This window comes from Trachypithecus francoisi, unplaced genomic scaffold, assembly GCF_009764315.1.
Source record: "Trachypithecus francoisi isolate TF-2019V2 unplaced genomic scaffold, Tfra_2.0 Lachesis_group8, whole genome shotgun sequence".
Lineage (NCBI taxonomy): Eukaryota > Metazoa > Chordata > Mammalia > Primates > Cercopithecidae > Trachypithecus > Trachypithecus francoisi.
The window spans coordinates 17635344-17649897 of record NW_022681473.1 but is presented as its reverse complement, the minus strand read 5'-3'; the positions used below and the strand labels follow the sequence as shown (position 1 = coordinate 17649897).

The 14554-nt window shown below is 51.1% G+C and overlaps 1 protein-coding gene across 14 annotated transcripts in view; it reads left to right on the top strand.

The window, feature by feature from the left end:
- The window catches only part of NR1H3 (nuclear receptor subfamily 1 group H member 3), a 20136-nt gene extending 5582 nt beyond the window's left edge, over positions 1-14554 (top strand). For 2 of the 14 annotated variants that reach the window (XM_033204819.1, XM_033204817.1), the window contains exons 2-10: positions 3865-3944; positions 4456-4644; positions 5080-5346; positions 5890-6098; positions 6196-6375; positions 6568-6667; positions 13636-13749; positions 13971-14065; positions 14260-14554. In XM_033204819.1, the coding sequence (XP_033060710.1) occupies positions 3902-3944; positions 4456-4644; positions 5080-5346; positions 5890-6098; positions 6196-6375; positions 6568-6667; positions 13636-13749; positions 13971-14065; positions 14260-14406 (1344 nt within the window). In that variant the 5' untranslated portion in view covers positions 3865-3901 and the 3' untranslated portion in view covers positions 14407-14554. The other 12 variants (XM_033204812.1, XM_033204816.1, XM_033204821.1 and 9 more) reach the window with 12 other exon arrangements.

Here is a 14554-nt window from a genome sequence, read left to right as displayed (position 1 = left end):
CTTTGGCTGGCTGCCCTGGCCCCTGTCCTTCTGTGCTTTAATGTGGGGCCCATGGGAACTGGAGTTCATAGCAAAACAGGAAGAGCCCGTGAGCAGGAAACTGGGAATGGGGCAAGGGGTGAATGACCAGCAGTAACCTCAGCTCCTCGCCTCCCACATCTGGACTGGAGCATCTGCAGGGTTCTCAGCCTGTCCCCTGTAGCCCACCAGCCCTGGCTGCTTCCATTCCAGCACTTCACTGGCCCGAGATGCAACAGGACAAGATTTTCCTGGACTCTGACACAGCAAAGGGACTGGAGTGAGGACATCTGGGTTCTGATCCCAGCCGGGCCACTAACTGTGTGGTCTTGGAAAAGGCCCTCACACAAGTTTCAGTGTGCTCTGTCAAATGGAGCTCAGGTTACTTACTCTGCTTTCCTCCCAGGGCCGCTCTAAGGACCAGAAAAGATAGTGAAGGGTTTGTGCTGTGTATGGAAACAAGTACAAAGTTCAAAATCCACTGAGTTAAGGCGATGGGAAGACCCACAACTGAAAGAACTGGGAGGGTGATGACAACTCATGCCATTTCTCGAACACTTACTGTGTGCCACACATTGTGATACAATCTGGAGTCCCTCCCTCCCTCCTTCCTTCCTTTCTTCCTTCCTTCTCTCTTTTTTTTTTTTTTGATGGAGTTTTGCTCTTGTTGCCCAGGCTGGAAGGTAATGACGTGATCTCGGGTCACTGCAACCTCCGTCTCCCAGGTTCGAGCCATTCTCCTGCCTCATCCTCCCAAGTAGCTGGGATTATAGGCATGCGCCACCACACCCGGCTAATTTTTTTGTATTTTTAGTAGCGATGGGGTTTCACCAGGTTGGCCAGGCTGGTCTGGAACTCCTGACCTCACGTGATCCGTCTGCCTGGGCCTCCCAAACTGCTGGGATTATAGGCATGAGCCACCGCATCCAGCGTGATCTGTAGTTTCAATCTCACAACAACATTGTGTGGTAAAAATGACTACTATCCCTATTTTTTCTTTCTTTCTTTTCTTTCTTTTTTTTTCTGAGATGGAGTCTCGCTCTATCGCCCAGGCTGGAGGGCAGTGGCACAACCTCAGCTCACTGCAACCTCCCAGGTTCAAGTGATTCTTCTGCCTCAGCCTCCTGAGTAGTTGGGATTACAGATCCGTACCACCATGCCTGGCTAACTTTTGTATTTTTAGTAGAGACGGGGTTTCACCATGTTGGCCAGGCTGGTCTCAAACTCCTGACCTCGTGATCCACCTGCCTAGGCCTCCGAAAGTGCTGGCATTACAGGTGTGAACCACCATGCCCAGCCTATGTATTTTCAACACACCATTACTGGCTCAAATATTCCTATTTTAAAGATAGAGAAAGATTCAGAGACATTAAGTAACTTGCTCGATCAAGATCACATAGGTAGTAAGAGGGTTAGGATTTGAACCCAAAATCTGAGCTCAGAGTCTGAACACTAAGTCAACATGCTGAGTTGAAATTGACTACAGCAGTTGTGAGTGCGAGCCTGTAATGCTAGCACTTTGGAAGGCTGAGGTGGGAAGATGGCTTGAGCCCAGGAGTGTGAAACCAGCCTGGGCAATGTAGTGAGACCCCACCTCAAAAAAGAAAAAAAGAAATAATAAAAAAAAATTGACTAGGGCTAACAAGTAGGGGATAGATGAGAATAATATTTTTCTTGCTATTCATTCAGCAAATAGGAACACAGTACCTACTCTGTTGCCTCCTCTATGCCAGCCCTGTTTCAGGGGTTTTGGGGAAGATGAAATCAATAAAATATGATGTCTACTTTCTGGGATGGATTTCATGCCGCAGGCAACAGAGTGGGAAGAATGGCTATAGTCTCAGTAGGTGCTGGTTGGAGCCTGCCATCACTTCAGATGGGGTTGTTCCCCAGATGAGGCAACCCTCATACCCTCCCAGGTCCATCCTGGGCTGCCACCTGAGTTGCCTACCTTCCTTCTGCCACCCCCCACCCCTATCCCAGGCCTGCCATTGCTCATAGCAGATTTCCTACCAAAGGCTCTCCTGGCCTCCTCTCTTATCTGTGGCCCCCGCAGGGCACCCACTTTCAGAAACTCCCTGGAAGGCCCAGCACCTGCCTCTCTGCACCCCTGGATTTCTACCAGCTTGGCTGAAGCCTAGGGCTAGCGGGGAGAGCTTCTTGGCCTCTTCCCAGAGGCAAGGGAGGAGGAGGGAGGCTGGGAAAGCAGGCTGGGGCTCAGTGTTGCAATTCCGGGCTCTGCCGGGACCTTTGCTCCGAGAGGTGCCTATGGAGGGGCGGGAACACCGACTCTGGAGGCTGCTGGGATTGGGGTAGGGGTTCCTAGGAGGCAGTCCTTTTGCAAGAGCTGCTAAGAGCGCTGGGTAAGGAGAGGAAGGGGAGAGACATGGAACTTGGCAGGTCTGCAAAGAAATGCCACTGTTTTGACCGGGAGTAGGGGGGTGGGAGTGGCGGGAGAGGGGGTGGCCGGCTGGGGAGGAGCCAGCCTGGTGGAGAAGCTGCCCTGTGGGCGGGGGTGAGGAGGGGAGGGCTGCGGTCGTCAGGCAGGAAGGAGGGGTGGCCTGACCCCTCGGCAGTCCCTCCCCTAGCCTTTCCCCAAATTGCTACTTCCCTGGGGTTCCAGGTCCTGCTTGTGCTCAGCTCCAGCTCACCGGCTGGCCACCGAGACCTCTGGACAGGGAACTGCACCATCCTCTTCTCCCAGCAAGGGGGCTCCAGAGACTGCCCACCCAGGAAATCTGGTGGACTGGGGACTCGGTGGGTCTGCTCCTTAGCAGTGGCCTGGGGCTCTGTGTGTGTATCTGGGGTGGGGTCGGCGAATGTCCTAAGGATCTTAGACGGGGGTTTCTGGGGAGAAGTTAGGGGTGATGGTGATGGAAGCTTGGAACAGGAACAGGACTCTGGGTCCTAAAATAACTCATGAGGGATTCGGGGGAGGAGGTCCTCTATGTGAATTGGGGAGATTCTTGGAGACAAGAGGTCGGTGCTGGGACCCTGGAAAGCGGCATGAGCAAGGTTCTGTAATAAGCACCGTGTTTCACTGGGTGGAGTGAGCTTCGATCCCATCTCCTGGTCCTGCTCCACTTTGGCTGTCCTCAGTGCTGGAGGGGGAAGGGGCCCGAGAGAAGCAGGACAGATGTACCCAAATATTCCCCGCTGGTTTGGAGGGGACTTTGGGGGAGAAAGGCTGGCACAGTGACTGGGAGCCCAGACTTTGGAGTCAGACGAGGGTTGGAGTCTTGATTCTACCACCGCCTAACTGTGTGACCATAGTTACTGAATCTCTTTGAATCTCAGTTTGCTTATCTGTAAAATGAGTTTAAGAATAGTCCTGAGCCAGGAGCAGTAGCGTGCGCCTATAATCTCAGGTACTCAGGAAGCTGAAAGTTGATTGCCTGAGCCCAGCAGTTTGAGGCGATAGTGTCCTATTATTGCACCTGTGAAGAGCACTGAGTTCCAGCCTGAGCAACATAGAGAGACCCCATCTCAAAAAAAAAAAAAAAAAAAGAATAGTCTTGACCTCAGAGGGATATTATGAGGAAAGCACATAAAGCCTTATAATAGGCTGGGCTCAGTGGCTCACTCCAATAATCCCCGCACTTTGGGAGGTCCAGGTGGGAGGATCACAGCCTAGGAGTTCCTAGACTAGCCTGGGCAACATAGGGAGAACCTGTCTCTAAAAAACATAATAGTAATATAATAAAGCCTTAGTACAGGCTAATATATGGCAAGTAAATATTAGCTGATATTGTTGGTATTGATAAAAGGGAGGATCAGGTGGAGAAGGCAGCTGAGGCCAGAAAGGAGGCCAGTTCTAGAAGAGTATAACCTGAGTCCTTCCTGCAGGACAGTGCCTTGGTAATGACCAGGGCTCCAGGAAGAGATGTCCGTGTGGCTGGGGGCCCTTGTGCCTGACATTCCTCCTGGTAAGCTTCATTTCAGCCCTCTCCCCTGAGCCCAGACCGCAGGCTCCTCACCTCCCCGTAGGAATCAGCCTCCTTTATTACCTGCCTTCCTCCTTCCTCCAGAGAGCAGTCCAGAGTCATTCTTAGTCGTGGTTGCCTCGCCCCTGGTTCCAGTACCTGGCCCTTGCAGGCTCCCGCCCAGTCCTCCCACTGGGTTTGCTGCTAAAGAGTTGGCCAGCTTAGTGCTTACCCTGCTCTGGCTTTGAAGAGTTTTATCTGATTTCTGAAATGCATACACTCCAGCTCCCCAAAGAGACAAGGGTTAACATCTTCATTTAAGGTCTTGAGATGTAAGAAACTACAAGTGACTAGTCCTAGCTAGAGCCCACAGACTCTAGGGTCCCAAAGCCTGAGCTGGGACTTTGCTGCCCTCTAAAGGTGGGGATAAGTTTTCAGTTTCCCAGCTAGGACACTGGGCCATGGAGCTGGGATGGAGCCTGAGACCCCCATGTGCCTCTCCTTTGGAGCTCAGACTCTGCAGCGGAGCTGTGGAAGCCAGGTGCACAGGATGCAAGCAGCCAGACCCAGAGAGGCAACAGCTGCATCCTCAGAGAGGAAGCCAGGATGCCTCACTCTGCCAAAGGCACTGCAGGGGTGGGGCTGGAGGCTGCAGAGCCCACAGTCCTGCTCACCAGGGCAGAGCCCCCTTCAGAACCCACAGGTGAGGAGCTTCTGGGTTTGGAGGAGGTAGGGGTCCAGATTCCAGGTCCCTGGATCTGGAAGAGGTTCCTTGGGGGTTTTTACTTTATATGTAATCTCATGGTTAAGTCCAAAGGCTTTAGAGCTAACTAAATCTGACTGATCTAAGTGTGAATTCTGTCTCTACTTTAGGCCTTCCTGAGCCTCAATTTCCTTGTTTATAAAATGGAAAAAAAATTATGTTTGTCATAAGGATCAATGCATATAAAAGGCTCATACAGTACCTAGAACATAATGGCACTTGGCCAATGAGGGCTACTCTTCTCATAAAAGAGAGACTGGAGTTTGTATAATGAAGGGAATGAAGGTCACTGAGTGCCCAGGGCAGTGACTGAGTCAGGGAGAACATGAAGTTTTTTCCTTGGGGGAGAGCATTGAAACACTTTCCTGTAACCAGAGATCCGTCCACAAAAGCGGAAAAAGGGGCCAGCCCCCAAAATGCTGGGGAACGAGCTATGCAGCGTGTGTGGGGACAAGGCCTCCGGCTTCCACTACAATGTTCTGAGCTGCGAGGGTTGCAAGGGATTCTTCCGCCGCAGCGTCATCAAGGGAGCGCGCTACGTCTGCCACAGTGGCGGCCACTGCCCCATGGACACCTACATGCGTCGCAAGTGCCAGGAATGTCGGCTTCGCAAGTGCCGCCAGGCTGGCATGCGGGAGGAGTGTGAGTTTCTGGGGCTGGGGTGAAGAAGAGGCTGAGGGGAAAGAGGGGGCCAGGGTGTGACCCAAGACAGATGCCTGAACTTGTAGGGGCCAACTGATACCTAAGTATGGATTAAAATATTTTTCTTGACTGAGCGGTGGCTCACGCCTGTAATCCCAGCACTTTGGGAGGTTGAAGCGGGCAGATCACCAGAGGTCAGAAGTCTGACACCTGCCTGGCCAACGTAGTGAAACCCCGTCTCTACTAAAAATACAAAAATTAGCCGGGTGTGGTGGTGAGCGCCTGTAATCCCAGCTACTCAGGAGGGTGAGGCAGGAGAATCACTTGAACCCGGGAGGCGGACGTTGCGGTGAGCTGCAATCGTGCCACTGCACTCCAGACTGGACGAATGTGAGACTCTGTTTCAAAAAAAAAAAAAAAAAAAACTTCTTGCGTTTACCCAGTGCTGTCTGTTTTTCTGGAGCCCCAAACCGCCCCCTTTGCCTCATCTTTGCTTCCTGTCTCCCCATCTGCTCCCCTCCTCATATTTGGTCCTGTCCTTAGGTGTCCTGTCAGAAGAACAGATCCGTCTGAAGAAACTGAAGCGGCAAGAGGAGGAACAGGCTCATGCCGTATGCCTGCCCCCCAGGGCTTCCTCACCCCCTCAAATCCTGCCTCAGCTCAGCCCGGAGCAACTGGGCATGATCGAGAAGCTGGTCGCTGCCCAGCAACAGTGTAACCGGCGCTCCTTTTCTGACCAGCTTCGAGTCACGGTACTTGACACACCTGGGGAGAGGCGGCTGCACCCAGATCACCAGTGGGCTTCTTGATGTCCGACTCAAAGCGCTTTGCCTTTTCCCTCCTGGGTAGCCTTGGCCCATGGCACCAGATCCCCATAGCCGGGAGGCCCGTCAGCAGCGCTTTGCCCACTTCACTGAGCTGGCCATCGTCTCTGTGCAGGAGATAGTTGACTTTGCTAAACAGCTACCCGGCTTCCTGCAGCTCAGCCGGGAGGACCAGATTGCCCTGCTGAAGACCTCTGCGATCGAGGTGGCTGGAGAAGGGCAAGGGATGAAGGGAGAAGCAGAATGGGATTATCTGTGGGAGGGGCCTCCAGACATCGAGCTGGGAGAACCAAATCTGCTGGGAAGCAGGGATGAGGGGAATCGGACTCCCTGGAAGGGGCCATGCTCCAAGACCAACCTTCCTAGTCCCCGTTTGAGGTCTGCTGCTTGTGTGCAGGTGATGCTTCTGGAGACATCTCGGAGGTACAACCCTGGGAGTGAGAGTATCACCTTCCTCAAGGATTTCAGTTATAACCGGGAAGACTTTGCCAAAGCAGGTGAGAACTGAGATCACACAGGGATTGGAACTGGATGGACAAATGCTTCTTTTTTTATTTTTTATTTTTAAAAATTGAGGGCCAGGCGCGGTGTCTCATGCCTGTAATCCCAGCACTTTGGGAGGCCGAGGTGGGCAGATCACAGGTTCGGTAGATCAAGACCATCTGGCTAACACGGTGAAACCCTATCTCTACTAAAAATACAAAAAATTAGTCAGGCATGGTGGCACGTGCCTGTAGTCTCAGCTACTCGGGAGACTGAGGCAGGAGAATCGCTTGAATCGGGGAGGCGGAGGTTACAGTGAGCCGAGATCGCACCATTGCACTCCAGCCTGGGTGACAAAAAAAAAAAATTGAGATGGAGTCTCACTGTGTTGCCCAGGCTGGTCCTAAACTCCTGGCCTCAAGTGATCCGACTGCCTTGGACTCCCAAAGTGCTGGGATTACAGGCGTGAGCCACCCACCACGCCTGGCCAAGGACTGTTTCTTTTTTTTTTTTTTTTTTGAGACGGAGTCTCGCTCTGTCTCCCAGGCTGGAGTGCAGTGGCCAGATCTCAGCTCACTGCAAGCTCCGCCTCCCGGGTTCCCGCCATTCTCCTGCCTCAGCCTCCCCAGTAGCTGGGACTACAGGCGCCCGCCACCTTGCCCGGCTAGTTTTTTGTATTTTTTAGTAGAGACAGGGTTTCACCGTGTTAGCCAGGATGGTCTCGATCTCCTGACCTTGTGATCCGCCCATCTTGGCCTCCCAAAGTGCTAGGATTACAGGCTTGAGCCACCGCGCCCGGCCATTCTTTTTTTTTTTTAAGACAGAGTTTGCTCTGTCGCCCAAGCAGGAGTGCAGGAGTGCAGTGGCGTGATCTTGGCTCACTACAACTTCCGCCTCCCGGGTTCAAGCAATTCTCCTGCCTTCAAGCAATTCTCCTGCCTCAGCTTCTTGGGTAGCTGGGATGAGGTACACCACCACACCCAGCTAATTTTTGTATTTTTAGTAGAGACAGGGTTTTACCATGTTGACCAGGCTGGTCTTGAACTCCTGACCTTAAGTGATCCACACACCTCAGCCTCCCAAAATGCTGGGATTACAGGCGTGAGCAACTGAACCTGGCCAGGACTGGTTCTTTTTGTCATAGGCCCATAGTGACTACAGAGCCACAGGCCCAACGTTTGAGTGACTGGTAAGGGAAGGCTCCCTTTATTTTTTGAAGATGGAAAACTGGAATGCTGATAGGCTTCTCTCAGCTGCTCCAGATAGACCCCTGTCCTCTGTTGCTTTAGGTTAGTGGTTTTCAAACTGTATTCCAAGGAACCTGAGAGATATATGGAATGGCACCTTGGAGGAGAAACAGGGAGGCACAGGAAGTGAACTAATCTTCCTCACATGTGCTCTTTGGGGATCGGGGGGCTGATTTCCCCTACTCTTTTTTTTTTGAGATAAGTTCTTGCTCTGTCACGTAGGCTAAAGTGCAGTGGCATGAACGTGGCTCACTGCAGCCTCAACCACCTAGGCTCCAGTAATTCTCCTGCCTCAGCCCCCCAAGTAGGTGGGACTACAGGCATGCATCACCATGCCAGGCTAATTTTTATATTTTTTTGTAGAGACTGAGTTTCGCCATGTTGCCCGGGCTGGTCTCGAAATGGTCTCGAACTCCTGAGCTCAAAGGATCCACCCACCTCAGCCTCTCAAAGTGCTGGGATTACAGGTGTGAGCCGCCACACCCAGCCTCCCCTACTCTTTTTTTTTTTTTTTTTTTTTTTTTGAGATGGAGTCTCACTCTGCTGCCAAGCTGGAGTGCAGTGGCACGATCTTGGCTCACTGCAACTTCCACCTCCCGGGTTCAAGCGATTCCCCTGCCTCAGCCTCTCGAGTAGCTGGAACTATAGGCGTGTGCCACTATGCTCAGCTAACTTTTGTATTTTTAGTAGAGACAGGGTTTCACTGTGTTGCCCAAGCTGGTCTTGAACTCCTGAGCTCAGGCAATCCACCCGCCTCGGCCTCCCAAAGTCCTGGGATTACAGCCATGAGCCACCACACCAGGCCCCTCCCCTACTCTTTTTCAATTACACTTTCTGATGAACTGGAACCATGGCATGGCAAACATGCCCAGAGGGGATGTACAATAAGGGTGAATGTTTCCATCCCCATCCTATATCTGAAGTATTTTCTCCAAAAATTAGTTCATACTGTGGCTCTCTATCTGATTCTCGCTTGGGAGCTACGCAGAAGGGGTTTCTTCATATTCAACTATTGGTTATGTTTGTGTCATGAAAACTGGCCTGGGAAAGGACAGGAGGCTGAGGGACTTTTGGAGGGACTGGAATTGAGCTTCAGCAGGAAACCAAGTAGCTTAACAACTGGATGAGTGGGGCTCTAAAATATGGCTGATGCCCTGACTCCATTCTCAGGGCTGGTAGATCTGTGGCCAGGCCAGTCATCAAGCCTTCCCTGGTTTCTGACAACTCAGGTCAGCTTACGTGCCTCTTGCTCTCCCAACACAGGCCCACCCAATGAGCTTTCTAGGAAGGCCATCCTTCACTGTAGGGCATAATAGGGCTATGTTGGCACCTTTTGCCTTCTATAGTGCCTGGTGTGCTGCCCGGATGTGTTGGCACCTAATGGGGTGATTTAATGACTTTACCCAGCTTTAAAGCCCAGCCCTGCCGCCTCTTCCAAACCATTTTTCCTCGATGGTTATTATCTCAGACCTTCTTAACCATGGCTCTCCCCTCCTTCAGAATATCCTCCTTGTGGAACCCTGCCCAGTTCTAAGATCTCTGTATTAGTTTGGCACTCATAGACTCGTGCTATCTGAATCTGCACCTATTTGTAGATTTATTTATTTACTTATTTTATTTTATTTATTATTTTTGAGACGGAGTTTCACTCTTGTTGCCCAGGCTGGAGTGCAATTGGCACAATCTTGGCTCACTGCAACCTCTGCCTCCCAGGTTCAAGCGATTCTCCTGCCTCAGCCTCCCGAGTAGCTGGGATTACAGGCATGTGCCACCACACCTGGCTAATTCTGTATTTTTAGTAGAGATGAGGTTTCTCCATGTTGGTCAGGCTGGTCTCAAACTCCCGACCTCAGGTGATCTGCTCGCCTCAGCCTCCCAAAGTGCTGGGATTACAGGTGTGAGCCACCGCGCCCAGCCCTTATAGATTTATTTATACAAGCAGTTTTGAAGTAATCATGCTTGCCTTTCATTTTTCATTTCATGAGTGAGGTCTTGGGGAGAAGGAACTGGAGCTCTGTTTGTCACGTCTCCTCCCCTCTCTATCCACTACTATTTACTGCATGCAGTAGATGACTGGTGACACGGACTGAGCACATTTGAGGTGTTCATTCCGTGGGCATCAGCAGACCCTCACAGGTGCATTAGCCAACTATAGAACCTCCTCTTAATTTGTGTATAAAGGGGGCTGTTTGCCATACTTTGGGGCTCAAAACCTCACCAAGAAATGCTTTAGAAAATGGGGCTTGCCACCAGGCGTGGTGGCTCACACCTGAAATCCCAGCACTTGGGAGGCCGAGGCAGGTGGATCACCTGAGGTCAGGAGTTCGAGACCAGCCTGGCTAACATGGCGAAATCCCATCTCTACTGAAAATACAAAAATTAGCTAGGCGTGGTGGTGCACCCATCCCAGCTACCCAGGAGGCTGAGGCAGGAGAATCACTTGAACTCAGGAGGCTGAGGTTGCAGTGAGCTGAGATCGTGCCACTGAACTCCAGCCTGGGTGACAGAGCAAGACTCTGTCTCAAAGAAAAGAAAAAAGAAAAAGAAAATGGGGCCTATTAAATGGACTAACACACAACACTTGATAAACATCGGGGTGAAAGTACAGGAAGTGACTCACCAAGAAGCCTTGAATGGAAAAGTGTAGCAGATGGTTGCTAAAAGAAATCTGACGGCCGGGCGCGGTGGCTCAAGCCTGTAATCCCAGCACTTTGGGAGGCCGAGACGGGCGGATCACGGGGTCAGGAGATCGAGACCATCCTGGCTAACACGGTGAAACCCCGTCTCTACTAAAAATACAAAAAAAACTAGCTGGGCGAGGTGGCTGGCGCCTGTAGTCCCAGCTACTCGGGAGGCTGAGGCAGGAGAATGGCGTAAACCCGGGAGGCGGAGCTTGCAGTGAGCTGAGATCCGGCCACTGCACTCCAGTCCGGGCGACAGAGCGAGACTCCGCCTCAAAAAAAAAAAAAAAAGAAATCTGACAAAGCCTGGGGAACTGTGTAGGGTGCAGAGATTTTGACAATGTGTATGAGAGACATATTCTCTAGGTATCATGACTTTAACTCATGGTTTGTTGCATTTTAGTCTTCTCAGCAGGAAGACTGTTTCCATGAAAAACTGATTATTTATTGGCCAGGCATGGTGGCTTATGCCTGTAATCCCAGTACTTTGGGAGGCTGAGGCAGGCAGATCACGAGGTCAAGAGATCGAGACCATCCTGGCCAACATGATGAAACCCTGTCTCTACTAAAAATATAAAAATTAGCTGGGCGTGGTGATGTGCGCCTCTATTCCCAGCTACTCAAGAGGCTGAGTCAGGAGAATCGCTTGAACCCGGGAGGCAGAGCTTACAGTGAGCCGAGATTATGCTACTGCACTCCAGCCTGGTGACAGAGTAAGACTCCATCTCAAAAAAAAAAAAGAAAAAAATATATATATTTATTTATTTATTTATTTTACAAGCACTTATGTGGTAGTTACCATATATGCCACATATTTATGAGATAGGTACTATTATTATTCCCATTTTACAGGTGGGAAAACCAAAGCCCAGAGAGGTTACATAACTTACACAAGGTCACACTGCCTTGTAAGTGGTAGAGCCAGGACTCAATCCCAAGCAGTCTGGCATCAGAATCCACATCCTCACCCATACTGCAATATTCCCTCTAGGATGTGATACATGAAATGTATCTCTAGTGTTCAAATAAGTAAGGCCAATGCCAGTGAAAAACAATTCTTTTTTTTCCTTTAAAACAGGGTCTCTCCCATCCTGGCTAACATGGTGAAACCCCGTCTCTACTAAAAATACAAAAAACTAGCCGGACGACGTGGCAGGCGCCTGTAGTCCCAGCTACTCGGGAAGCTGAGGCAGGAGAATGGCATGAACCCGGGAGGCGGAGCTTGCAGTGAGCTGAGATCCGGCCACTGCACTCCAGCCTGGGCGGCAGAGCGAGACTCCGTCTCAAAAAAAAAAAAAAAAAAAACAGGGTCTCACTTTGTCGCCCAGGCTGAATGCAGTGGTGTGATCAATCACGGCTCAATGCAGCCTCCACCTTCTGGGCTCAAGTGATCCTCCTTGAGTAGCTGGGATTACAGGTGTTAGCCACTGTGCCCTGCTGAAAAAGGATTCTTTTATATTTTTATTTTTTTTGAGCCAGAGTCTTCTGTTGCCCAGGCTGGAGTGCAAGTAGCATGATCTCAGCTCACTGTAAGCTCCGCCTCCCAGGTTCAAGCAATACTGCTGCTCAGCCTCCCACGTAGCTGGGACTACAGGTGCGCCACCACGCCCAGTTAATTTTTGTATTTTTAGTAGAGATGGAGTTTCACTGTGTTGCCCAGGCTGGTCTCGAACTCCTGAGCTCAGGCAATCTGTCTGCCTCGGCCTCCTGAAGTGCTGGGATTATAAGGATAAGCCATCACATCCGGCTCTTTTTCTTTTTCTTTTCTTTCTTTCTTTCTTTTTTTGAGATGGAGTTTCGCTCTGTCACCCAGGCTGGAGTGCAGTGGCGTGATCTTGGCTCACTGCAACCTTCGCCTCCCAGATTCAAGCAATTCTTCTGCCTCAGCCTCCTAAGTAGCTGGAATTACAGGCGTGCGCCACCATGCCCAGCTAATTTTTGTATTTTCAGTAGAGATGGGGTTTTGCCATGTCAGCCAGGCTGGTCTTGAACTCCTGACCTCAGGTGATCTGTCTGCCTTGGCCTCCTAAGGGCTGGAATAAAAGGCATGAACCGCCATGCCCTGCTGAAAAAGGATTCTTTATAAACAAAAATAAGAGTTGCTTCTATTTCTAGAAACATGGAGCCCTCAAGAATTTTAATAACAGAATTGGCGGGGAGTGGTGTCTGATACCTGTATCCCAGCACTTTGGGAGGGCAAGGCGGGTGGATTGCTTGAGTCCAGGAGTTTGAGACCGGCCTGGGCAACATGGTGAAATCCTGTCACAACAAAAAATATAAGAATTAGCTAGGTGTGGTGGTATGCACCAGTAGTCCCAGCTACTAGGGAGGCTGAAGTGGGAGGATTGCTTGCGCCTGGGAGGTCGAGGCTGTAGTGAGCTGTGATCGTGCCACTGCACTCCAGTCTGGGTGACCAAACAAGACCCTGTCTCAAAGAAAAAAAACAAGAATACCAGAATTATTATCATTTAATTCAGCACCTCTTGTGTGCCAGACACAGCACTAAGTGCTCTGCATACTTTGTCACTGAACCATCCCAACAATTTTCTGAGATAGGTTTAGATATGATTCTCATTTCACAGATGAGGCTTAGAGGGGTTAAGACATTTGCTCAAGGTTACACAGCAAAGCCCTGTAGCCTTTTTTTTTTTTTTTTTTTTTGACGGAGTCTCCCTCTGTCACCCAGGCTGGAGTGCAGTAGTACAATCTCGGGTCACTGCAACCTCCACCTCGCAGGTTCAAGTGATTCTCCTGCCTCAGCCCCCCAAGTAGCTGGGATTACAGGCGCCTGCCACCACGTCCAGCTAGTTTTTGTGTTTTTAGTAGAGACGGGGTTTCGCCATGTTGGCCAGGCTCCTCTTGAACTCCTGAACTCAGGTGATCCGCCCGCCTCAGCCTCCCAAAGTGCTGGGATTACAGGTGTGCGCCACCGCGCCCGGCCCCGGTAAACTTCTTAGTGAGTTCCTAGTAGTTCCCTAAGGTAAGGCGCTGGAGGAGAGAAGGAAGTTCCTGCTGCTCCTGCTGCATGTGTCAGCCTCCCTTCTTCCTCCCTAGGGCTGCAAGTGGAATTCATCAACCCCATCTTCGAGTTCTCCAGGGCCATGAATGAGCTGCAACTCAATGATGCTGAGTTTGCTTTGCTCATTGCCATCAGCATCTTCTCTGCAGGTGTGGAGGAGGGGCAATGGGAAACAGCAAGAGACTTGCACCAAGGAGGGCTGCAGGCCCCACAGGAATCAGGGGGTGGCTTGGGAGGGTGGAGGCATTTGCTGTGTTATTTTGGGATGAGAGAGCTTGGCTGGAGCATGTCTCTCTATTTTGGTTGCAATTTGGGGTATGGAACTGGACCCTGGCCAGACCTGCTCCTCAACTCTCTTGGTGACCTATAGACCGGCCCAATGTGCAGGACCAGCTCCAGGTAGAGAGGCTGCAGCACACATATGTGGAAGCCCTGCATGCCTATGTCTCCATCCACCATCCCCATGTGAGTGTCCCCATGGTGCCCCTTTTCCTCCTTCCCACACACAGGCCCATTCCCTGATATACCTACTCTCCCTTCAAGAATTTCTCTCTGACTGCATGGTGTGCAGACAATTCACCTCTCCCACAACTCCCCTACCCTTGCTCCGCTTCCCTGCAGACAGGCAAAAGCTGTTCTTGTCTCTCTCCTTTCCCCAGGACCGACTGATGTTCCCACGGATGCTAATGAAACTGGTGAGCCTCCGGACCCTGAGCAGCGTCCACTCAGAGCAAGTGTTTGCACTGCGTCTGCAGGACAAAAAGCTCCCACCGCTGCTCTCTGAGATCTGGGATGTGCACGAATGACTGTTCTTTCCTCATATTTTGTTTTCTGGGCCGGATGGCTGAGGCCCGGTGACTGCCTCCTAGAAGTGGAACAGACTGAGAAGGGCAAACATTCCTGGGAGCTGGGCAAGGAGATCCACCCGTGGCATTAAAAGAGAGTCAAAGGGTT